The sequence below is a fragment of the Camelus bactrianus genome, chromosome 13 (assembly GCF_048773025.1).
Source record: "Camelus bactrianus isolate YW-2024 breed Bactrian camel chromosome 13, ASM4877302v1, whole genome shotgun sequence".
In the NCBI taxonomy this organism is placed as follows: Eukaryota; Metazoa; Chordata; class Mammalia; order Artiodactyla; family Camelidae; genus Camelus; species Camelus bactrianus.
In genome coordinates this window covers 34,417,950-34,444,732 of record NC_133551.1, presented here as the reverse complement: position 1 = coordinate 34,444,732, position 26,783 = coordinate 34,417,950, and the positions used below count along the sequence as shown (strand labels likewise).

The window sequence follows — 26,783 nt, the reverse complement described above, 5'->3', positions numbered from 1 at the left end:
GGTTACTGTTTAATTTTTCCTTAATTTTATATTTCTGTTTCCTAAGAAAATGTCAAGTAAAAGAATCAAACATTTTTAATAAAACAGTAAGAAAAATTTAAATGTTTTAAATTCAATTTTACTTTTAAATTACTTGAATTTTAAGAAGCAACCATGAGGGTTTTCCTGGAGTCTCATAAACATTGAATATACCAGGTTTCCTGTTTCCCTGTGAGAAAAAGCCTGAAATACTATTTTAAAAATTTAAATAATTATTCTGTTTTTTAGGGATGATTATTATTGAAGGTATTTCACAATCATGTCAGTAAATTAAATGTATTTAGTTGCAACAGTGTTGTCACAGTGACGCATTCTGTTTACTATCTGGCTTGTATGCTTTTCTTTGTTTTTTCTTTTTTTTCCTTTTTGTTTCATTTTTATAGTATAAGCAATTATGTCTTAGACATAGATCTTTTATTTTAATCTGATGAATATCAAATTCATCTCTTCTTTTGTATACGGACCTGCCACATTTTTCTAAGTTTTTGACGAAAAAGATTTGTGTGCAACTGTCACACTTAAAAAGGAATTCAGATGTTACCAAAATGACTAAGAAACAGATCAGAGCCTACATGCAATATTTTTAGAGGGGAAAGTCTTTGTTTTCATTGATCGTGGAGATGATTTTTGCTCCTAGACTTCCATAAACATTGACTGGCATCTAAATGTTTAGGATTTGCCAATCTGGCGGCCGAGCCCTGGCTGTACTACAAGTAGTGAGGTCAAGGCTGGAGCAAAATTAGATATGCGTTCCTTGAAATAGGGTTAAGATTGTATGTTGTTATAACCATTTTGATAAACTTCACTTCCTAACTAAAGGATTTGGGATGTAGGCCTGACAGTAGAACGTGTTACACTTCGGTGAACATACCAAAACAGTTTTTAATTTTTAACAGTTTTCTTCTTTGATATTGTGAGACGTGATACTGATAGTTTTTCCCCCATCAGACTTCCCATAGGGATCCCATGTATGATTTTGGTAACATAATGCTTGAATCAAATTTCAAGTGAAATAAGGTTTTTTTTTCTTTTTTTTTTTAAGGTGACCATCTGAAGAAATGTTGCTTCCTTTTGTTTTCATTACAGTTACATTTTTGTTTTTATTCATTTCCCCAGGATGAGTTTCATCCTTTCATCGAAGCACTTCTGCCCCACGTCCGAGCCTTCGCCTACACATGGTTCAACCTGCAGGCCCGAAAACGAAAATACTTCAAAAAACATGAAAAGCGTATGTCAAAAGAAGAAGAGAGAGCCGTGAAGGATGAGTTGCTAAGTGAAAAACCAGAGGTCAAGCAGAAGTGGGCATCTCGACTTCTGGCCAAGTTGCGGAAAGATATCCGACCCGAGTACCGAGAGGATTTTGTTCTTACAGTTACAGGGAAAAAGCCTCCGTGTTGTGTTCTTTCCAACCCTGACCAGAAAGGCAAGATGCGAAGAATTGACTGCCTCCGCCAGGCAGATAAAGTCTGGAGGTTGGACCTTGTTATGGTGATTTTATTTAAAGGTATTCCGCTGGAAAGTACTGATGGCGAGCGCCTTGTAAAGTCCCCGCAGTGCTCTAACCCAGGGCTCTGTGTCCAGCCCCATCACATAGGGGTTTCTGTTAAGGAACTCGATTTATATTTGGCATACTTTGTGCATGCAGCAGGTAAGTGCGATGGGGACAAGTCGTCCCACTTGCTGGCGTGGGTTTCTTTCCTGACGACCTCTGTCTATGCTGGGACATTCTGGGACGCCCGACGGCAGGCCGCGTCCCCGCCGACAGTGTGCTGTCAAAGGTAGACCAATGGCAGAGGAGCCAGACACTCCAGTGTTGGAGGGTCCACCTTCATTCAGGTGGAAAAGCATAGCTTTGAGAGAATTCTCGCCAAGTTCAGTTCTTTTGGCAAGCCGTGTTATCAAAGGTGTTGGTAGTCAGTTATGGCATATGTTTAAATCTCATTTTTTGATGAGGGCTGAGAAAAGCTGTGTAAAAACCTTCGTAATAAAGAGCATATTTGAACTGGCAGGTGATCTAGTTAAAAGGCATTTAGTTTGGTAGTGAGGCAATATTTTTAGTTGCTTTTCTTTTGGGAGTGTTTTAACCTACTGGGGTCACTTGAACCCTCTGCTAATTAAGAAGAGGTTGGAGGTAAGATTGCTATCAAATTGCTGATCATTTATGAAGGAAAAAAAGTCACATTAATACGCAAACTTAGTGGCTTTCATTAGGAATACTTGGCACTGTTTAAGAAAGCTAAGGGAAAAAGAAACCAATTCTTTAAGTAATTGATGGAGAAGCTAATCTTAAAAGTAACCAAACCTGTATGGTTTGACACATGAACACATTGAGAAATCAGTATTGATAATTGATTTAGTGAGTTGCTTTGATTCATAATGAAATTATTGTTCCAAGGCGGTTTTCAAGGCATGTTTTACCTGTTCATATTACAGCATGTAGAGTAGCATTCAGGATAATAATATTGAGGGCTGGATGAAATAGTGCATTTTCACTTTGTTCCTTTCGCCTTGTTTTAGACAAAATGCTCATTGTGTGATGTGAAAGCTCAGGTCTTGTGTAACTTGCTGACTTTTTATATGTACATACTGGTCTCGCTGGATTACCTTCATAGCAGTTACTTGAGCCAGATGGAAGAAAGAAGGTGGTGGCGTCCTACCAGTAGGTTGTTTTGGGGGTTCACGTATGTATGTATTTTTTCACAAAGGAAAGAAAAGATGCTACCTGTAAAAGCGACTCTGTATTGTTTGGCAAAACATTTTTAATTTTAAAAATGTGAGCTGTTTTTTTCAAAGCAGCCAGCCGATAGCCTGTTCTCTATTATTATTCTCAATATATGTTTTAGGAAGAGAACTTTTGTTATCCATCTGTCCTTACATAAGAAACTGGAGAAATTTACTTTGCAAGCACGTCACATCATCATTTGCATTCTGTTGGCAGGGGATAGATGAGTATTTTAGAGGATGTGATCTGTAAGTGTTTCAAATATTTGGGTTTTTGAAAATGTATACTTAATTATAAGAAGCGCCTGTTGCTTTAGCCAGTTATGGGCAGCGAAAAGGAAAAGGCCACATCTTTCTCAAATGACCTCTAAACAAGAACAGGTGGCCCTTTCTTAACCCCCTGTTGACCATATTGTTGTTACTTCATTTTGTCTATTGAAAAAGCAGGGTTACAATTTTTTAAAAATTTATTTGCATATATAAGTGGAGATTCTGCTGGGGCAAGGTGCAGAAAAAGTGTGAGTGTCAGAGGGGCTTTCAGGGAGTGCTCTTTGAAAATCTTGTGTTTAATCTCTTCAGTATTTGGAGAAGTAAACAATTCATAAGCGATAGTAAATGCTCTAATGGACCAACGTAGAAAATTGCAGGTGCCAATGGGTGATGCCCATCGTGGTATATGCTTCCTTAAGGGGAAACATGGAAATGAAATACCTGTTACCGTTAATCAGTGTGAGCAGCATCCCTTCTAAGCTTTAACTGTGAACCTCTCCGTCAGATTCCCCGAGATGGAGGCTTTCTCACTCTTGCGGCCGTTTCATCCAGGATGTTCTCTTTCGCTGTTGGGTTTGTGCCTGTGCTGGGACTCCTCATCCTAGAGGCATCACGGTTGCTGGTGGTTTCAGTGACCTGAATGGTGATGTTGGTAAAATGGCAGGGAGAAGGTTGCTGAGCAGAGTGAGCATCCTTATTGCTTATGAAAGATTTATTGACAGCACCGTGGATCAGACTACCTTTCGGTTTGGTTTTCGTGCGTCTCCCAGAATCCCTCGGTCGCCTGAACCCCGGCCAAGTGCAGGCCATTGGCTCTGCCCGCGCAGCCCTGGCCGCCTGTGCGCACGGGTCCGGATCTGAGGGGACGTGCGCAGGGCCTTTTGTCTGAAAATATTCCAGATTTGATTTAAGAGATTCGGAGACCTGTTATTTGTGGAAGGGAAGCTGCCAATACAAATAGGAGGTAGATCGGTCCACTCACATACAACTGATTTGACAAGCATCTGTTATAATACTGAAGATTTGTAAACACTAAACAATGTTTTTACCTCCTTAAAAGTTTTGAGAACTTGCCAATATTGGCAGGAGGCAGAGACTCTGAAACGTGCTTGGAGAAACATGCCAAAACCATCGCGGCCGTTTCACCTATAGCCTTTTTTTTTTCCTCTCTCCCTTCTCTTTCTTTCAAATGTTTTTTTTTTTTTTTTCCTTCTGAAATGCCTTTTCCCCCTCCCTTGATGGCCATAGAAAGATCTTTTTTTCTTTCTGAGAATGCATACAATAATTACTGCTTCATGCCTCGGCCTCTTCTTTGGAAGGAAGTTGAAATCTTAGAACACACATGTAAATATGGGAAGCTAATGCAGAATCAATCCTTCTTTAAAAGCAGAGGTGATTTATTCTAAGACTTATTGAGACGCTAAAATACAATACATAAACTGCATTCCTTTTCTTTCCCCCCTGTAAATCCAGGGGCATTAGAACTGTGTGAATTTTGTGGCTGATAAACAGTACCCAGTGTAATGGAATCGGAGTGATTCCATAAGCCTGAGAATTTCATCTCGTTAAAAGTATAAAAGAGTAAAACCATTTTATGCCCTGAATTTGGTCTCTGTTGGAGCCGTCCTTCCCCTGGATCATAGGACAACTTGGAGATATTATGGTATTGCGGCAAATGGTTTTCTTTGTGGGCGTGTAACAGTAAAGCTAATTTATGGCCAGTCTTTACCAGATGATCTGTATCAGAATCTACAATATACCCGGCACGTGGCAAGGTCACAATTTAAGTTGTTAAGGTCATAACCTTAGCCACCAGGCATTTGACCTTTTAGATAAAGTTAACCTTTGTTCATTAGTAGGCACTCAACCGAGAACTTTCTGGAGAGTTTTTTTTTTTTAAACTGCTTCTGTATAACTTCTGGTAATGTAATCAGATTCTAGAAAGATTCTCAGTTGAGTTAGTTAAATTTTGTAAGAGGTTAGACTTTTTAAGGGCTCATCTCTCGGAGAGAGGTATGTTGCTGTATCTAGGCCATAAAATGACAGTGTCACAATTTACTTTTCATAGTTATTATCTGCTGGGGGGTAAGAATGAATGCTGAGGCAGCTGTGTAGAGACATTTAAAAACCAAAATTAAACAAATAGAATTATGTTTAATTCAACTTTGCTAATTTTCAAGTGGCCTTAGGCCCAGAAGCTAAATCACAGTGAGCATCTTCACTTTTTTGCAGATGAAAAAATTTCTAAGGTCGGAAATATTTTCAGTGGCCTTAAAATTCACTTTGAAAGACTAATAAGTGACCAGAATTTGTCAGGTAGTTGCTGGAATTGTCAATTAGCCAGTGAGAGAGTGAATTGAACGTGTCCTAATGGTAGCAGTAGTAGTTTAGTTTTAAGGTACAAAGTGAACATTTTTGCAGTATTGTTTTAGTATAGTAGTTACTGTACGTGATTACCTCCACACTCCTCCTGTTACCGCCTTTACCTAGTGTTGCTTGGACCCTGGATAGTAAAGGTCCTGTCACTTACTGAAAGAGCTGTGGCAGTGTCTGGGAAGTCTGGTACCTGTCCTGGAACCCCGACGGGGGTATTACTGATTACCACATTACCTGTGCCATATTGTTCACTTAATTACGCTGTCCTGAACGCTCAGTTTAAATTATTTACGTTACTGCTGGTTTTGCTCTAAGAGGCCATGTATTATTCCGTTTCAACAAAGAGAAAGAGAGACAGACTCCCATTCAGGTGCATTTTAGTTTTATTTTGGCTTTGTGATTGCCATTCCTTCATACAGTAATAGAGAAAGCCGTGATATGCAGATAGACCAGATGGTCATGTTGACAGATTGAGAATTCACTTCCTACTGCTTCAGAGCAGGTGTAAGATGAAGAGTGTCTGTGTCTGAGCGTGTGTGCGCTTCGTGTGCATGTGTGCGCACACCCAGGCTGCACACAGAGTGCTGTTTAGAGCAATGGGAATGATTTCTTTTTTTTTTTTTTAAGCTGGTGCTTTAAATACAGCGTAACTATCTGTGTAAAGTTATCAGTGCATTCAGAAAAATAATTGTAAAAATTTTAAGTGAGTAATATTAGATTATTACAGTTTGTAATTTTATGCCAAATTAGTTCTGATAATTTTTAAATGTTTAGGTAACTTACCAAGTTAGTTTGTGGCAACAGTACGTATCTGAAATATATTCAGTATGCTGTTAACAAGCATTTGTGTGTACGTGTGTTTACACACAATTCTAAGACTATACATTATGCAATTAAACTTCTTCAGTACCTTAATCAACTCTCTAGTAGAAAGTTGTGCAGTTAGCACCTGTGATTTATAGTAGTAAACTGTATTTGGAAAAAGCAGGGGTAAGACTAACATATAGTGATATTTAATGAAGAGAGCAAGTACCGCCCTTTCTCAAATTCTGACTCTAACCTTAAACTAAACTGAAGGTGGATTTTGTGGCTGATTGATCTACTGTAACTTTTTGGTATATATGCACACCGTTTTAGAAAATTTCACTGATCTTTCCATTCATCTTTGAATTCTCTGAAGGAGACATAGCATTAACAGTCAACAAACTTGAGATTAAATACGGCTTTTACATCCTTGAGTGTTTTCTGTGTAACTGGGATTGTAACAATGTCCTCTGTTTAGAATGTAGTAGCAATATCCTTTATCTAGAATGTAGTGAAAAAGAGGGAAATTGAAAGGCCGAGAGTGTACAGGAACAGAGAGAAAGGGTTGTTCTGGAGTGAACCTATGAAAGGAGGTCAGCTCATTTATGGCTCAGAGGTTTGAGTGTTGGTAAGAAATTTCCCAATGCTGCTGGCTTGGATTTGCCTTGTCTTCTTTTCCACCCAGTGATGGATAGCATTAATTTAAACCTATTTAGGGCTAGTGTGGGAGAAACCACAGTCTTTGTTGTGGTCACTGCTGTACACAGTAGGACTGGGTGTTCTACTTGGTTAAGGCCTCAAGCTGCTTCCAGAGGATGCAGAGCAGCCTGTTTGTTTTTTAAAATTTGCACAGAAGCAGCAACAATTCTAATTGCTCACAAATGTTAATATAGATTATTGAAAACAATTCTGAGGTTAGAATAGAAGAAAAAACATGAAATACAGATTGCATTCAGTGAATGTGCTAAAAACCATTTTATTATCATTTCAGCAATAATTTCCCCATGGCTGTTTAGAGATTAGACCTTGCTTTTAAATATATTATAAACTGTAAATCCTTGGGAGATGGGGCCAGGGGAGGGAAGAAGTCAGGTGGAGGAGGAGAATGAATGAACTAGCATGTTTTGTTAAGAGAAACAGAAAACCGTGAACTTAATCACAAATGGAGATGCTCTAAAAAGTGTTTTGGTTGAAGTAATGACTAAAAGGATCCTGAGCAGCAAGATATCAAGTGGAGCATTTATAATCCATCTCCCAGTAATATTTGCATTCCTTGTTTCAGACTTAGAGACTGTTGGGGGCTTTTGGAGGTTGTATTCAAATTTTTAGAAAGAAAAGTTTTGCAAAAACTCTCTGTCGTGCTTTGGTGTCCAGCGAGGGACACTGTGGCATGGGTAAACTTGGAAAATGGGCTAGCGAGATGTTTATCATTATCATTTTGCTTTTTAAAGGGTAACTTACAGTATTGTCAACATTTTGGCCATCGCCCACTAAGGCAACTGTAAGGTAGAAATGATTGATCCAAACTTTAAGGTCCCCAAACTTATCAGAATTCTCTAGCTGCTGCTAAGACAGAAATGACTTCTTCCCTAGGCTTTTCCCAAAATATTAGAAAACAAAGCTTCATGTTTTGTGATGGTAATTCAGCAGGGTGAAAGTGTACATTATCTACTGGAATTAGTCCTCCGATTGATATTCCAGTGAAACAGACCTGGCTTATGAGCCAAAGGAATGAGCCCGCAAATGACAAGTTGCAGCGACTTCATGGCAGAGGATACTTTTGCTGTTCTATTTGTAAAAGACACTAAATGAGATAAGATTGAGAGCAGTAAGCTCATTTGTGTTATGTATTTTGGTGAGTGTTGTTCTGTGATATACTGCTAATCTCAAACTCAGAGACGATTAGGACGATCTTAATAACTGGAGATTGAAGTGGAATAACTCTAATTTTTTTTTTGAGAATTTTAAACTTATTTCTCTTCATGTCTTTCACATATTTTCCTAGTGGTAAATATTTTGGACCTAGATCAATTGAGAGTAGAGAGAAGGAGACGAATGGAAAAAAGGCAGGCAGGCAGGCAGGCAGACAACTTTTAGTGAGTGTCTGTTTTGCAGCAAGCACAGTACTAAGTTCTGCCATACATTGTAGCTTTCTTTTTACTTTTTATTTCTTTTCTTTTCTTTTTTTTTTTTAACTTCACAGAAGTACTGTAAATAAGTAATGCACTGTCCATTTGTGCAGGTGAAAATCAAGTCTCAGAGGTGCCAAGTGACTTGTGCAGAGCATGGTTAAACCCAGGCCTCCTGAATCCAAATCCTTTGCTCTTAAAGATAAAATTCAGATCCATTCTATATCCCTCTTTATAGCCTGTTGTCTGGGGTAGGATGTCATTTAAATGGTATCACACACCTACCTTGAATCAAAAGGGGAAATAAGTCAAAATCCGGACTCTTCCCACGGAGATATTTTACTGTGGAGTTTGGTTTCTAGCCACATAACGAAGCCACACTTGGTTACGAGAGGGAGACATGGTCTCATGCTTTTTAGTGTTGGGGTCAAAATCTGGAATGACTTGTTCTTTTTTGTTTTCAGAATGTTGAAGTTTAGTGAATAGAAGCATTATAACATAGGTTTAAGAACTTTTTGGGGGGAAGGATAAGAGAAAGATGAATTGGTTCTAGGTGCTTTAGCAAGCCATTGAGAATTAAAGCAAGCATTATTTTAAAAATCAGAATTGCATGTCATATTTTGGTAGGTAGATTTTTGTACATTTTTATATGCACAAGAGATAATATATTTCTAACTTCTCTTGATGATTAGATTTAAAATTTTTAAATTTACTTTGCTCCAAAAAGATGCTTTGACCATGGCCTATGTATAATTATTTAAAAGAAAGCAAAAATGGAATTTTATTAGTTAAAAAATTGTTTTTTAACTTAAAAGACAAAGGAAGAAAATTGAAAATAGGGACAAGTTTCATCCTAATGCCCTTAAATGACTGATTTATTGATGGATTTATTTAATACCCCTTTAAACTTAGGCAAGATTACGTCTTAATGACTTCAGTGCAGGAGTTCAAAGCCTCACTCAACATGCATTGTATCATTGTAAATAGAAAAAAAGACCAGTAATTATAATTTAAATTACATTAATTCATTTCTATATTAATTCTTCTTATCTTTATTTTTAAAAATATGCTGCTGAACCAAACTTATGTTGAATAAAATAGAAATATAACTTTATTTTTAAGTGTCTCTTTAGAAATGCTAATAAGTCTAAAAGTTAAAGTGTGGAGTACCAGCCACCCTAGAAAGGGAAAACTAAGGTGTGTAATAAATGTAATTTAATTGGAAACAAAAGAAGATTGCAGTAAAAAACTAGGACTCACATCCCGTGGTCCTCTCCCTCAGGTTCAGTACTGCCTACCTTTCGATGTCTGGGGAGTGTTTACAGTGGTCCCAATAGCTGTGAGTTTCCAAGGAGAAATGATTTTCAGAACATTTATATTCATGTAAATATTTATATTCATGTAATACTTTTTTTGAAATGCTCTCTGGGTTAAAAAAGGTGAGATGAAGCAAAAGTAGCAATAAAACATATTTTTAAAATGAATAATATTTAAAAATTGGTGTGTGTGTCTCTGTAGCATCTGCCATTGTCAGGCTGTTGTCTTTGTTGCTATGGCTGGGGTGATTTTGTTTCCTGTTGTAGTTTTGCCAGCCCCGTGATTGGACAGTGCAACATGTTCACGCTGTTGGGGAAGACACATCTGTGGTGAGTCATATAGCTTTATCTGAGTGGTAATTTTGGGTAGAGAAAGGTATTTATCAGTGGATAATAGGAACTATGATGCTACAACATTAATTTTCAAAATTAGGGACATATTACTTATGATAGGAAACTCAGAACTGGCTCTTGTGTGTTATGTGCCTACCTCTTCCCTCTTCCCCTGTTCTGTGTATTTTAATTTTAAAGGGGTGAGTTACTTGATTTTAAGCTCCTGTGCAAAGTGAATATTGTACTTCCGGGACTCCACCATTGTCACTTTCAGACATTCCGTTGCCTTTCAAAGAAGCTGACGTTGCACGTCCTTAGGTTGACAAATTCTCATCAACTTTTGTGAAAATTTTGGCTGCAGAAGGAGTCAAGTCAAAAGAGGGCCACAGACAGATGGATTTCAGTGTTGAGATGACATCAAGCCCTTCTTGTGGCATTTTTAAACATTCCAAATGAATGAGGAATGGAAACGCTTAAAGAGCTCACTGTAGAATGAGTAATTAAGATACTGTGCATCTGCATATACACTTTGGTAGCATTCTATTCAACAGAGCTGGATGGGCTCAGATATAATAGCAGATTAACAATGAAAATCATAAACGTCTTCTATGCTGAATATAATTCATAAATAACATTAGATATTAAAAATGTTGTTGACAGAAAACAGCGTATACCTGAGAATGTATTTTTGGCATTAAGTAGTTCGAAGTTACAGATGAGTGGGTTATAAACGTTTAAAATGAAGCGAGGATTCTGGATCCGAATTTGGCAAAAGCTTTCTTTGTGTGTCTGTGGCAAGGTTTTTGTGTGGATGCGTTTTATATAAAAATTACTGAGTTGCTAAAGTTTCTGATTGATTCATCTGGTTGGCTTTTTATCCCCTTCTTTTAAATGGTGGAGGTTCTCTTTGGGAGAGTAGTTTCAAGTAACTTCTGAGAATGAAGTCTTTGTAACTTGATACTGTTCAACAGCGTAACTATTGTTGTGTGTTCCTGTCAGGGAAAGATAGTCATTGCAATACTTTTATTGTATGGCCTCTTAATATGTGACAAGGACTTTTATTAAGAATTCTTTTTTCTCTTAAATGTACTTTTAGAAATCCCTTACCCTCCTGACCATTCAGGGATTACAGTGGTTTTTAAGAAGGTTCAAATGAATTTTTATTATTTTCTCAGCTCATTTACAGCCCAGACAAAAGTCTTACTTTTAAAAAAAGGTTTGGAATCACATGTTTTAGATTTTCTGTGAAATAAGGTGGGACTAGGAATTAACAGAAAAGTGCCACCCCATCAGGCCCAGGATGAGTGCAGTCCTTAGAGAACGAGGATCTTGCAGCCTGAAATGTTAGGATTGGAAAACGAATTGTTCTAAAGATATTTGCCCCTCATCTCAGAAAAGACAGCAAACATGCAAAATGGATAAATGTAATCCTTTGTACTTTGACCACTTACATTTTTAACTACAGTGACTCTGATTTCTCTAGAAAGGTCAGAGGTTTCAGACAGAAAGCTTTGTGATTCTTCAAAGAGAGACACTTTCAATTTTGCCGTATAAAGACTGATTATGCCCAGCTTTTTACTTGATTTGCAGTTGGGCCTTGGAGGTGCTGGGGTCGGGGCGATGCTGAGTAAGTGGAGTCGGGTCATGAGACAGCAGAACTGGAGGGAAACAGACAGACTGGAGAGGAACTGAGATCACACTCAGAGGTTCGCATGTTTGGCCCTTTGTCCCCAGTCACCTTTCTAACAGTGACGGAGAAGCTGTCCCTGTAACCGTGCAAGTCTTGCTTTGTGCTGGAGCATTCTGTGGCAGCTTCTTTTAAACACTGGGCCCTTCGAGGAGTTTACAGAGTTCACAAATGGGGGCCATTTCTTAGGGTTGGCTCTGTTGGTTTTCTGAATTGTAGATATGGGTTTCTTCGGTTTTATGTGGGTTTCTTTGTTTCTGTTCTGTTTCCTTTTTGGACTTCTCCAGGTTTGGGAGAATTTTTCATGTTGGGTGGTGGAGGTGGTGGCTACTAGAGATGGTAGAAGGCTTTTGTTGTGGTTTACTTCTGTTATTCAGGAAACAGAGGTTCAGAGAGTGTTGGTAACTCACCCAAGGTCACCACCAGTGGTGAGTCGCAGAGCCAGGATGAGAGCCAGACCCGCCAGACCCCAGGCAAGCGGCGTTAACCTCTATGGTATTTAAGTTGGCTCTTATAGATTATTTTATTAGCTCTTCATATAAACCTTACCCTCGAGGTAGGGGAGCTTTTATAATTGCCTTTATGCTGGTGAGGAGACAGGCGTGTCCATGGGACATGGTTAGGAAGTGGTGAGGGCCGGTGACTGGGTCCAACACTTCTGTGGCCTGTTTTTGTCTCTCAGGTGTTCCCCAAGGTACCAGACTCCCTAAGCTGCACCTTGGAATTTATGGATGGGTTTAAAAGTGTTCTCTGAAAGTCCACAGTAGTGCTGAAATCTATTGTTTTCTATGAAGTTTAAAAAGTAATGAGCAACTAGACCTTGTTCTGGATTGTTAATAGATTCAGAATTTCATACTTGAAGGAAGCTTAGGGGAAACATTTATTTTACAGGTGAGGAAGCTAAGTCCATGCACCCCAGGAGCTCTGGAGATAGAAAATTCTCGTACAAAGTGGGGAGTAGTTGTGGCCCCTTGTTACCATGTGCATCAGGGATGCTCTTTGGTTGACGTTGACCTAGAAGATGTATCTTGGTTGCTTTTATTGACAGGTTGCACCATGTTGTGTGGCGACTTAGCTCAGCAAACATGTTTTGAGCACTCACTACCTATTAGGCACTGTGCTGCATACCAGAGACAAACAGGTGAAGAAAATGCCATGAGATGAGTTGACGCCGTCTTAGATGAAATTTCTTCAGAAACAGATTTTAAGGCTTTTGACGTTTTAAAATTAGGATTCTTCCAACTAACAGCCCATGTGAAGTTTTAAACATTTGCAGAACTGGTTGTTGATAACTGCCTTTTGACTGGGCAATTGGTGTATGTGGAGGAATTCTATCATTTGATGATACGTCCACTATGTGTTAATTTTTTGTTTTCTTATGTCAAAAGTATCTACGTAAATGGAAAGAAAATCCAAGCAGACACAGACCAGGGCACAGGTGGTTTCTATTATTAATAGTTCACCGTAGCATGTTTTCTCTAAAGAAAGCTGGTGGTGCACAAAAGAAGTTTGACTTCTTTTCTTAAGGACATCCTTTGAGTAATCCTGCAGCGTAAAACGGAGTCACAGGCAAACTAAACAGCAGGAGAACTGAGGGAGTGACAGACAGACACGCAGGGAAGGCCTCGAGAGCAAGCCGTGGTGAATTCATTTGGCAGCTGGTAGTGGCTCCTAAAACTCAGCCAAGTCCCAGCAGCAGAGCCGCTTCAGTTCCCCTACTTCGCTCCATCCCCGGAGCAAGCTAGCCATCTTGAGACTTGGACACGGAAGTGGATTTTAAGTCATCCGAGGTCTCAGGCCGCTCTGCCTTTCTTTCTCTTGTGAAAAGCAGACAGGTAGGTGTGACATTCAGTCAGAAAGCATGGCCCTGAGTGAGTGTGCTGGTGTGGTAACGGGACAGCTGTGACGGGGACAGAAAGGAGAACCGTGGCTTGTCCGAAAAGTGAAATGCAGGCAACCGCAGAGGTGACCCGGTGGTCCCACATAGTGGACATTTCTTGGTCCCTATTATATCTGCTTGTTGTTTAATCTGAAAATGAAATCTGTTTTTTTGCAGCCACTAGTATGTGTGTTTTTCTTTGGACAGAGCACAGAAGAAATGATTTGTTCTGTCATTATTTTCAAAAGGCAGAAAATGTGTGTGTGTGTAACGTGGAGAACGGCCTGGGATTGTCATAGAAACTCATCCTGAACACTGTAAATAAAAATGGTTGGGGATTAGTCACAGTGGCATGTGGGACATCATGGAACTCAAGACAGATTTCTTTGTTTTCCAGTCAGTACGAGAACTTGGTAGAGTTCCTGGGATGCTAGCAGCTCAGTTCCTCCGGGGAAAACCATGTTGACTTCAGATTAAATAAGCCACTTGGATACAAATATCCAGATTTACCTGATGATTTTAGCAATATCTGATGTTCCCTTTACTTTAAGAGTGTCTTGGTTCCAAATAATGAAAGTTTAACAAGTTTAAAAATGTCTCCGTTTTCACTACTAATCTCTAGAATCACCCTGCCTTTCTCTTCCTTCCTTGCCCACACCAGGCCCATTACTTACTTGTAATCCTGAGTAGCGTTTTTACAGATCTGGTCTTCATTCTGTTTTTTTTTTCAGTCTTCCATTTTTTTCTTCATGAAATACAAATAAAACTGAACATGTTAATGTAAACAATCTTTAAGACTGCTATACATTTTAAATTATATATATTCAGGTTAGAATTATGAGTCTATAATTATGAGTCAATATAACACCCCTTTTCTACTTTCAGTCTGTTATTTAGAGGGAAATTGTTTCAGGGGATTCTCATTGCCTAAATTTGACATCTGGAAAAAAGGATTGCTTGTTTTTAGATTTGGAATGAATCCCCAGTTGCAGAGTCCCACCTAGGTGATAGTTCAATAAACTGATGTCTTAGCCTTGAACCCTTGAACTTTTGAAGGTAGGAGTTGAACTCTGTGAGGGGATTTCAGGACTTAAGGAACTTAGTGTTATAGAGTGACTTGTGCTTCTGACAAGGCCCCTTTCACTTAATAATGCTGTGCATTATTGAAGGTTCTTATTTGTTATCAAGACAATAAATGCAGTGTTTAAGTAAGGGCAAGGTGTATTGACACAAACGTGGGGTAATTAGCATGAGTAAGTTACCTTTCTGGACTGAGTGACCCAGTGAACATAACTAATCTTGAGACTGGAGACAGCACATGCAAAAAAACAGGTGAGAATTTTGGTGCATGGACAATATAGGGGCAATAGGCAAAATATATCGTATATTCATTCATCCATTCATTCATTTCTTTGTATTACTCCTCCACTCGCACGTCCTCACCCACCTTCCACTGGCTAGTGCTACTTCAGCCTTTCACCCCAGCGTTGGGCTAACGGCTCCGTCCCTATGTCCCTATAGCGTCCTGGTAGCACTGTCTTACTGTACTCACCCTTAGCACTTCCTGTGTCATTATAAAGTGATCTGTCTCCCAAATTGGGCTGTGATTTCTTTACGAACAGGGACTGGATCATACTTGTTTTTGTGTTCCCTGCATGGGGTGCGTAGGGCCTGGCACTTAGTATGTGCTCAATATCTTTGTTAATGGAGAACCTGGGTTGAACAAAACAAAAAATGGGAGCAGGTTATAGTCTGAGTTTAAAAACTAGGTAACATAGTATTTGGGTGTTCACCTCGAGACTGAATTTAAGCCCAAGCATTTTTTGATCAGAATGATTTTCTTTTCTTACTTTATTGTGTTATCTGATTCTGGTTCTTCACCAAAATCCAAAGATTCATGTTAACCTAAAGGAGTTATTGACATGTGAATAATCTTAATTCTGAAAAAAAAGCTTTGGGGATGCTAGATTTATTTATAGAAAATTATGTAGGCTATTTGTTTTTCCATCTAAGATCCTGGTCTTGGCTTTTATCTGAACTGTTTACCCAGAAAAGATGATTTGAAGGTGATAGACTAATCTAGCCATTGCTCCACCTTACCTGTGGAAGTCATCTTTATACGAACAGCCATTTATCGAGTACCTACTGTGTGCTCGGTATCTGCTGGGAAGGAAAAGAACGGCTTTTCCTTTTATGCTGTTGAATTTGCAAAGAGTACAATCTTGATTAAAAAAGGAACCCTCTCCTCATATGGACACACTTTTTTTTGATTTTGAATCACGCACTGTCCTGCTCTGCAGGAAGAGGGTCCGTCAATCATATCCTTATCTCTGGTGAACATTTGCAGGTTTGTCCGTCCTCACTGCATAGGGCAGATTTTGGCGTGGTTACTTACTCTAAGCTAGGAGAGGCCAGGGCAGTAGTGGTAGAAAAGTTAAAAGAGCAGAATTAAGGAGCCCAGCCCAGTTAGATATGGTGAACTCATACGTTTCCGCCTCCTAGTCAGTGCTTTACTCTCATTAAAGCTGCTAGACCGATTTCATTAGCTCCAAAATGCACCAGCATATGTAAATCTTCTTTGTTTAATTGGAGACCTATTGATTGTAGGTAACATAAGCCTCTCCAAGGGAAACAGAACCCAACTGAAGATAAGAGTTTCTTCCCCCCAACACATACGGCATTCACGATTTTATTTCTCTAGGCATGTTCATTATCAAAACCATTCCACTGCAGACTTTCCCAGAAAGTGTTTCCGTCTGGCTCTGTTTTCATATCTAAAAGCTCCTACTGGTTTCAGCAAAGGATAATGGAAGGATTTTGACAGAATATACAGTTTTCTTTCTTTTTTTTTTTTTAACTGTAACTTTAAGAATAATGAGAAAGAAAAACTTATAAAATCATATGAAAAATAATTTGCTTTAAAGAGACTAAGTCGTCTTTTGTGTTTTCATAGACTGCTCAAAGGGACTGAATTTTGGCCCTCTTCTTTGGTGAACCATCAGCAGCAATATTCCAGTAAAGAATGAAAACTAGAATGTAATTTTTCACCTTACATTCTAGTTGGATCTCAGAGTTGCAAAGAGGATAGTGTACCAGCCTGCACTTTGTAAAGTGATACAAACTATGGGATTTTCCCAGTGTGCTTCCTAGGATGGGGACATCTTATAGATGTTTAAACTAATGAGAAAACTTACATTTAGTTCTATATCTTCCTGCAGTTCCACTTTATTTCTGAAGTGTAAGATTCAGGTCAAGGTCAAGGTGTAGCTAGTTGCTTATAAGGAAATAAGAATCTTGAGAAGGAGAAATATCAGTTCAGATGTTGTAGTCATACAATAACTCAAACATTATTTTTAAATGACAAAAAATTAGGTACTGGAGAGGTAAATATCTCTATTTTCCCTTCCTTAAAATTGTACCGAAGTTATGTTTAACATTAAGAACTTGAATTAGGAAGCAGTCTCACTGCTGTATTTCTTAAGAGTATTATTGATCTCTGAATGAAATATTTAATTACTGAAATTAGAGCACCTTGGAAAAAAATTGGTTAGTTTCTAATTTTATAAAGTAGTTGATGCTCTAGCAATGCATGCATGGCCTTCCTGTAATGTTCATCTGTTCCCTGTGTGGCTGGTTGAACACTTCTCAGGTAGGAAGGAGGGTATGTTTAGATGGCAGAGAGTGGAGAGATCTTGACTGGTAGGGAGTAACTTTATATCAGCCACTATAATGCTTATCAGTGAAATTCTAACTCATTTAATTATTACTTAATTCTCTGATTATATTTTTGGATCTGAGAGAAGATGATCATCGTCATTCTGGAAAAGTATGGCTGGACAGATGTTACTATTGTAATTTCTTAATTCAGGACACCTGGGAAGGTGTTTTATTAAAGTAGAACACCTTTTTTTTTTTTTTTTTTTTTTTTTTTTTTTTTTTTAAAGAAGAATGTATCTGTGTACCTACAAAAATGGATGTGGTGAAACCCTGACTGGACTTGTGATGAAATAGGGAACTCTCCAGTTCAGCTCTGGTCATCTCTGAGTACTGCATGCACTCATGTTCAGTCAGGTTTCTTAAAAAATTTCTTTTGGAGATTTCGCATAGAAACTCAGGTCTATAGCCAGATTTTGAATATTACCATTGGAAGGAAGCTTTGTACTCATCTATCGTTTCCTCTCTCCCAAACCACAAAAATCCCACCTTGTTGATTTCTTCTCATATATATATGATAACGATGTGTGTGTGTGTGTGTGGTGTATGTGTGTGTATGAGAGAGTGCCTAGCTATTTACAACAAGCCTGTTTCATCCTTTCTTAGTCCCTTCCCAGGAATAGAAATTTCTTTGAAACCAAGCATAATCAGAAAATGAAATTGAACGTTAGAAGACTGAATGATGCATTTTAAGCTGAACAGAAATGTGGATTATCTGCTGTTTGAATTTGTCCATACTGGAGTTGAGTTACCTCGTATACCACTGCATCCTCCCTTTTTAAATGGGAAGCTGAGATTAAATTTAAAATACAGATTATTCACACCAATCAAGTAAAAAGGAAGATTTCCCCCTCTAGTTTGGCTATTCATATATTTTCCAGGGGGGGTAAAGGCATTATTAAAATAATTTGCAATAGAAATTCAAATATATTTCTTTTAAACCTTTTGAAGCCTATTGCTGAAAGGTTCTAGGATATTGTGAAAAATCCTTTTGTTTTAATAAACATTACTGGGTTGGTTTCTTATTGATTTTCACTTTATTTTTCAGTGTAAGACTATATGTAAATTATGACACATAATAATGAAGTGAAAACCTATGTACCTAATACATAACCCAAGAAAGAAAACGTTACCAGTACCTTGTGCCCTAAAAGTATCATCCTGAAATCCCCCCCATTAGCATGAGTATTATGTTTATCATTCCCCTCCTATAAATGTTTTTTAATCACATACATGTATACTAAATATATTGCTCAATTTTGCTTGTTACTAAGTTTTATCAAAATTATATATACATACATGCTTCTGGAGATTGCATTTTCACTCAACATCATGTTTCTAATGTTACTGCATATACAATTAACCCTTGAACAGTATGGGTTTGAGCTGCACTGGTCCACTTACCTGCAGAATTTTTAAAAAGTGCTAGAGCACCACATGATCCAACACTGGTTGAATTCGAGGTTGTGGAACTGTGGACACGGAGGGCTGACTGTGAAGTTTTATGCAGATTTTCAGCTGCGTGGGGGTCAGTGCCCCCAGCCCCCATGTTGTTCAAAGGTCAACTGTACTGTAATTTCTTCTTCTTTCATCTTGTATAATATGCCATTGTGTGATGGCTCTATGGGGGTGTTTCCAGTTTCTTGTTATTAGCAAGTGTTATGAATAGTAGCATGTCTTCTGGAGCGTGTGTATGAGAGTTTCTTTCAGGTATATGCTTAGGAGTAGAATTGCTGAATCATAGGGCATGTAAGTGTTATATTTTTTAAAAAGATAATCTTATTTTATTTTATTAAGTAGTTGTACCTATTTATACTCTCACTAATAGTAGCTGTTTACAAAAGATTCTGTTGATATACATCCTCTCCAACGCTTGCCATGCCAAATTTTTTAATTTTTTGCCATTCTGGTGGCTATAAAATAATATTTCATTGTGGTCTTAATCTGCATTTCTAATTTGGTTAGTAATGGAATTAAATTTTTTTTGTGTATCTGTTAGCCACTATCTTTCCTTTTCTGTGAAATAAATGGTCAGATCTTTTACTCATTTTGCTATTGTCGCTTATTTTCTTTTTCTTTTTCATTTGTAGGAGTTCTTCATATATCCTAGTTTTTACTCCTTTGTGTTACATGTTTGCAACTATCTTTTCATAGTTTGTGGCTTGTCTTTCATTTTCTTTAATCTTTGATGAACAAAAATTCTTAATTTTAATATAAATTTTATTACTCCTTTGCTTTACAGTTAGTGCTTTTCTATCTTGTTTAAGATATCCTTCTTTACTCTGAGTTTAGAAATATATGGTAGTTTTTATACATCTTTAAAGGTTTAGCTCACATTTAAGTTTGTATTCCACTTGGAATTTATTTTTGTGTATGGTGTGAGGTAGGGATCCAATTTCATTTTTTTTTTTCTCTATGAATAACGGTTTTCACTCTTGTCATTTGTTAAATAGTTTCTCTAGTCCCAAATGATCTTCAGTGTCATCTCTGTCATTTATTAAGTTTTCACATTTGTGTGAGTCTCTTTCTAAACTCTCTGTTCTATTCCAGTGATCAGTTTGTCTACTCTGTGTCAAGACCATGTTGTTTCACCTGCTAAGCCCTTATAGTTAGTTCTGATATCTGATAAGGCAAATCCTTTACACCTTTTCTTAAAGAATGTTTTACTTATTCTTGACCCTTCACTCACTTATATATACTTTAGAATCGTTTTGTCAAGTTTTATGGAAAATCCTGTTGGGATTGTGTTTAGAAATGTATGGAGTCTATAGATGACAGATGAATTTGAGGAGAATTGGTATCTTTTTGCTGTCACATCTTACTACATCTATGAACATGGTATGTCTCTCCATTGATTTACATCTTATCTTTCAATAAATTGAATTATTTTTCACCCAGGTCTTAAGTTTTTTGTGAAAGTGCTTTTGTTAATTGTGTTTTTAAAAATATGTATTTTCTGTGTTTCTAGTGTAGAAATATAGTTAATTTTTGAATAGTGATCTTATATCTACCTATATTTACATATTTTTCGGCCAATAATTTGTCTAAGTTATTTTGTGTTTACTGTGTCCATAATCACAGATTTTCATTTATGCTGTTACAATCTTATGCTTTTATTTTCCGTACCCTTCTCACTACACTGGCTACCTCCAATTCAGTGATTAATTAACTTGTGACGGTGGACATCCTTGACTTTTTTCCTGGGTTTCCTATTTATTTTTTATTAATGAGTGAAACTGAGTTAATGCCTTACTCTTTAAATATTACATTTGCTGATCACATTTTAATCAGAGAAAGGTCACACAAGACCTTGCCTAGTTTTGTTAATTTTTCCCCAGTTTTTCTTATTAGGTTTGTTGAATTGAAACTTCAAATTCTCCTGGCAGATTAGTTCATGCCAATGAAATAGTATAAATTATTGAGTGAGTGATGTTTTGAAGAATGCTGTCACCTAAAACTTCGAAACGATAGGCTCACTTGTATATACGAATCATTTTATATGTTTCAGTGAAGACAAATATTATATTTTGTATTGACTTGAGATTCTTTGATACTGTAGCATGTGAATCAGCTTCTTAAATTTTGACGAGCTATAGAATCCTTAAGTGTCATTTTTCACAATTTAAAATGCCTGATTTGGATGGGTTTATGTTTTCCCTTTTCCTCATGCAATTTTTGTTAAGACTTGAACAGATTACTCCTAATCTTGTGAGCAGACTGCAGGAAGACAACTATTAAAAGTAGAAAGCTATTAAGCAGTCAGGGGTTTATTATGCTTTAGTGTTTTGTTTAAGTCTGTTCTTAATTGGCTGATTAATGTACGTGAAGTCCTTTTCCCCCCTCCATCTCTACAGATGGCAAATGGTAGGTCCCAACTGTCATTGTTCGCAAAAAAGGTTATGGTTCAAAGTCAAAGATTCAGAGATACGACAATAATCAATCATAGGAACTTGTCTCAGAGTGCCCAGCCAGGCAAAAGTTAGGCAGAGTAGTAATATTTACTCAGAATCCTTTAGGAGCTTTTTTTTTTTTTCTTTGGTTTGTTCTTGATTTTATTTAGAAAAGATTATTTAATTAATAGAAACGTCTCTCTGAATTTAGTGTCCAGCAGTTAAATAAATATGAAAAATATGAAAAAGAATAGTAAACAAGTTTTCTGTTGGTTATCAAGTATGGCTGGAATTTAGGTCTATAGTTTAAAAATGAGCATAATAGAGAAAGTAACATTCTTAATATATTGAGATTAACAGAACACTTCTAAAGGAATACCTTTTTTCCATTTTCACGTGAAGATGATTTATCATGGTTAACTTCCTTTTTTTAGGGGGAAGAATAGAATTATGTTCTCATATCGATCCATAAAGAGGATTTGCATTTTATTCATACTATAAAAGTACCTTTAATGGATACATTGTGGTAATTGAATCTATACTGTGTATCACTATCAAAGTATCTTTTTAATTATTTTATGTTATATAATTCAGTAACTAAATTGAAGTCATGGGGAAGGAGATGACTGTATTACATCTTTTAAGTATAATGTATAGCCTTTAATATCCTTAAAGTGGATGGCAGTTAAGGACATTTTTAGTTGAATGCAAAAGAAAGAGAGAGGGAGGGAGAGAGAAAGAGAGAGGGGAGAGAGAGAGAGGATTCCATTACATTCAGCACAGTATGAAACTAAGTCAAAGGAGTTTTGTTAATTAAATTCAATTGCCATCCATTAGACCAGTGGAATGAGATGGCTCTGCCAGGACGCTGACACAGCACAGGTATGCAATTTGGCTAAATGGCCATTTCTAAACCATGGCACACATTTCGCTACTTGTTCACTTTTTTTTTTTTAAGTGAGAGTTTTCACTCTTAAAAAGTCAAAGAGTAACCAGTGCTCGCTGAAGGGTAAAGGTATCATTTTTATGCAGTCTATTGAGAAGCAATTAGTTTGTTGACTTGGAAATGTGCAGTTCACAGGGAGACGATTTGGGAGAAAATGGTTTTTTTTAAAATTATACAGTATCTGCAGGCAAGCATACTAACATGTATAACGTGTCAATGTAGGCACATGTATGCGTTTTAAAATTTAGTTGTCTTTTAATATAAACCTATTTGACTCAAAATTATTCCTTGAATTTTTAAAAACATCCTTGATTTATAAGCTTGATTATAACTATAATCAAGGTATATAATTGGGGGAAGTTATAATAATTATGGGAATTATGAAATGAAATTTAGGTGGTTGGTAAATGTATCTACATTTTGGCATAAATCACTACTTTTAGAGGCTTTATATGTCAGACTGATAAGTTTCTTACCATGGTGAAATGACAAGAATACCACTCAGGCACTGGCTGACACATAATTTTGACAGCCAGCAAGATTGCAGTGTTGCTGAGTGCACAGATTTCCACTTCCTGCCAAGATTAAAATTGGCAAAAACCAAAAAGGATATTAGGGATTGTCACTTTAAGAAGAAATAACATGTTAACGTTCTGCATGCGCCTGAGAGATAGAAAGGTGCTCTCTTGAACTGTAGTCTGTTGGATTCTGCAAGTTTGCAATCAATGGAAGAGTCTGCTTCATGTGAGCATCAAAAATCAAAATAAGTTGGGGTTTTCTGACATTTGTGGTAATAAAGCTCATTATAGTCTCACTTAATGGGACGTTTTCATTTTTCTCCTGTATAAGAATTCTTCACAAAAAGTATAAGCTAAGTTTCCCAACAGCGCCTAAAGAACAAAGGCCTACTTCAGGTTCGTGAATTTGAAGACAGAAGGCCTTACTTCCTGAATGCTCTGATTTTTTTCCTGTTCGAGCAGATGGTTTTTCTTTTTATAAGTTGCCAGATCTTTTCCTATAACAAGAAATGCTGTTTATTGAGAACCTACTATGTGTGCTGGGTTCTGTACTAGGCCTTCGAATCTTCTATATTTTTTTCTTGTTTAGGAGTTTTTGTTTCAATCTAGGTGTAAAAATGAAGAAAAAAAAAGATATCCTATGTTGTGAAAGAGTCAGACTCTGAAATCTGCTTATACTTTGCTATTTACAGTAAGTACTTTTGAAACAGCTGTACACGTTCAAATGAAAGTAGCAGTGTGGAGTGGGAAATGTGGGAGCATTCATTTGTGAAGACTATGCATTTCTCCAGCTTTATGGCCAACAGAAAAGGAGATTGTTGTGCGTTCTATTAAATACTGCCAGTATGATTAATTTAAAGGGTTACATTTTATTGAACCCTGGTGTAGATGTTCTTTGTCAACCCACATTCACAGCTAGTTAGAGTGTGTGTAGCATTTATCAAAACTTTCTGGAGCCCCTCTCACCTCATTAGCATCTGAATCTCTATTCAGCAGTTAATGTCCGTTACTGCTAGAGTGCTCAATTCTTGTTTTCAATAAGCCAGTTGTAAAATGTCAGACTGTCACTTACAATATAAAAAACCAAAAATGATGGTATTTGTAAAAATGTTATCACCTCATAAAAACAAATTGTAAAGACATGAAAGTGATCTTGCTATGCTGGGCTTTCAGAAGGGAGTAAGTACAGCTACTTTAAATACCAGTAGTGTAGATTCCCACACTTTTCTACCAATGGAGAGGTTTACACAAGCATAATTTAAGTTACAATTACACTAATTAACATCTCATTTGCATAAATTGTTGAAGTCAAAACAACAAAGAATTTTCTAAGAAGCTTAATCCTATTTGTCCAAAATAGAAAGATTTTTTTTTTTTTTAAAAAGCCATGCTCTAAAAATTGGCAGCTTGAGTATGTCTTTAATATGTTGAGCTGTGCCATTTAAAAAATAAATGCTTTGTACTTGTTTAAGAATATATTTATCTATCCTTTTTGGAATCTTTCATTTTTAGTATGCTTTAAAAAGAAAACTCAGTACATTCTGGTTCCTAAATCAGTGATGACAAGAGATTAAAATCAAGGTACAGTATCATTTATATGTAGTAGTGTAGCGTTAGGTGTGTGATGAAGTGTGTGTGTGTGTGTGTGTGTGTGTGTGTGTGTGTGTGTACAGGAGTTTGTAAAGTGTCTCTGTAGTTTATCCATGGTCAGTTAAATTTTTAAGTCCTGGCTGGTCTCTTTCACACTGTCCAGGTGTTCTCAGTGTCTTGTATTTGCCTTTTTGTTGCTGTAAATTAAGGGTATGTTAAAGATCGTTTTACCCAGGCCTTCTTCATGTGTGATAATTCACACCTCTAGTCAGAAAACTTGTTCTTTAATGACCACCCAAACACATTTGGCTTCCTGGGGGGTGACTTCGTACCATAAACTGTCTTCTTCTCTAAGACTCATTTAAAATTAGGGACATGTTTGCATACAGTGGATTAATGAAGTTTTCATACTAACCCACAAAACTGCTGTACTTTCCTCTGTAGGTCTAACATTTATTTCATGTGCAATTATTGTAACCAATGAGTTTGCATGAAGTACATTGTGCATATAAGGAAATAAATGTCACCAGCAAGGTTTAGGATTTTTTATTGTTAATTTGTATAGTAATTTGGGGTTGAGGAATTAAAATTAGGCCGCCTAGTTAGTATTTCCAGTGCCTTATTAGCCCTAAAATTGTGACAAGATCAGGAATAAGATTAGATTGAAAGTTTCACTTTAAAACTGTATGTCTGGAAAGCATTTCGTTTATAATATATAGTTTATTCTTATTTATTTTTTATAGTCTTACTTTACATATGTTCTTTAATTTGGTCTTACAATGTCAAGTTCATAAATTACGGTCTTAGAAATAATTAGTTAATTTACAAATAGGTATTGAATGTTAACAGCACCTGAGCCATTGTGCTAGGTTTGGTGAGGGATGTAAGCTTATACACACACACACACACACACACACACACACACAATGTAGTCCTTGTGTGAAACATACGTCCATCTTGGGGCTATGTAAATAAATAAATGCCAAATGAGAACGTGTTTTGCAGAAATGTGGAAGAAAATTCATGAAGAATTGGGACAGTCTAGAAGCCTTTTGTGTAGAACTAGATTTGAGCTGTGAATTGAAGGGTTGTTTGGAATGAGTTGGCAAGGAGGGGTGATGATCGGGATTAGTGGGGAGAGGACCTGGAGAGCAAGGCAAAGAAAGGCGTGAGTGAACGTGCAGAAGGGCTCTGCAGGGCTCCAGGTCAGGTAAGGGGGCAAGTTTGGTTGCAGTGGGGCTTTGCCTAGGGGAGGGCATTTAGTGCCCTTGTAGGGTTTTTGAACCAGGGGTGTGACATGTTTCACAAAGTGTTTTGGCAAGATTAATCATGAGGCTTAATGCAGGGAGCCTTGAAAAAGGAGGATAGAGTAAGTCTAGGGACAGTGAGCTTTTTTAGTTGTCTCAGCACAAAAATATAAATCATGGTGGTTTTTATTTCCTGTCCCCTGAGTTGTATAATGAACTAAGTAAATGAAATGGCAAGGGTACTTTTGAAAAAAAAAAAAACAAAACAAATGATTTCTGATTCTGGGTGGTGCTTAAAAGTTAAAAAGATACTTCTATATGATAAAATATCTTATTTCTATTTATTTTTAATAGTGATTAATTCTCTCTATATATTTAGAAAGATGGATATGGAAAAAATGAACATTATTTCCTTTCTCCTTTCAAAGAAAAATGATCTCCAGATTATTTTCCCATCTATTTTTTAAGAAGTTGATTTTCAGAGAACACATTTCTGATTCTTTTGAGCATGGCCAAATTGTTTCATTGTCAATATTTGATCTTTCTTGGAAGTCGAGGGCATGTCAGTTACTCGGGAGAATGTTCTAGACTTTTCTGCTTATCTTTTAAAGGCCTATCTTTGATAAAGTTGGACATGGTGTGTACATGGTGACTTTTATCATTCTTTTTGTCACTTTTCTATGTTTACCTTGTTCATAGTATGTAATCTGAGAGTGCCTTCGAGAGACTAGAAGAGATTTGACCTCAGACACCACATTTTGGGTATTTTCATTTAACTGGGAGAAAATTGGGTATTATATGCAGCCAGGAAGGTAGGATGCATTGGCATTGCTAGAAGTACTCATCTTAAATATTCAAGGAATATGTATCAGTCATTTACTAGAAGTAAGGTAACATGGTGTATGTTGATAGAAGAATAGTGAAAAACCGAGAAGTTGTCCTTCCCTTCAGGTGCTCAGAGGTTGGCAGAGGAAAAGGCAGAGCACTTCAGTGCTGTGTTTTATGTAGAGCACAAAGGACCCACGTGGCCCCGGAGAGGAAGTACAGGCACACCTTGGAGATAATGTGGGTTCGGTCTCGGACCACCGGAGCCAAGGGAATATCACAGTAAAGGGAGTCACCGGGAGTTTTTGCTTTCCCAGTGCATACAGAAGTTATGTTTGCCCTATACTGTAGTCTGTTAAGTGTGCGGCACTGCTGTGTCTTAAAGAACAGTGTACACACTTTAATTAAAAAATACTTTACTGCTAAAAAAATGCTAATGATCACCTGATAGGCAGGGTTGCCACAAACCTTCAGTTCGTAAAACACACAGTATCCGTGA

The 26,783-nt window shown here is 37.2% G+C and overlaps 1 protein-coding gene across 6 annotated transcripts in view; it reads left to right on the top strand.

Annotated features, from left to right (window-relative positions):
* NFIA (nuclear factor I A) overlaps positions 1-26,783 on the top strand; it is a 349,943-nt gene that overhangs the window by 9,446 nt on the left and 313,714 nt on the right. For all 6 annotated transcript variants that reach the window (XM_074376373.1, XM_045512652.2, XM_045512658.2 and 3 more), the window contains exon 2: positions 1,156-1,687. In XM_074376373.1, the coding sequence (XP_074232474.1) occupies positions 1,156-1,687 (532 nt within the window). The remainder of the gene's footprint in view (positions 1-1,155; positions 1,688-26,783) is intronic.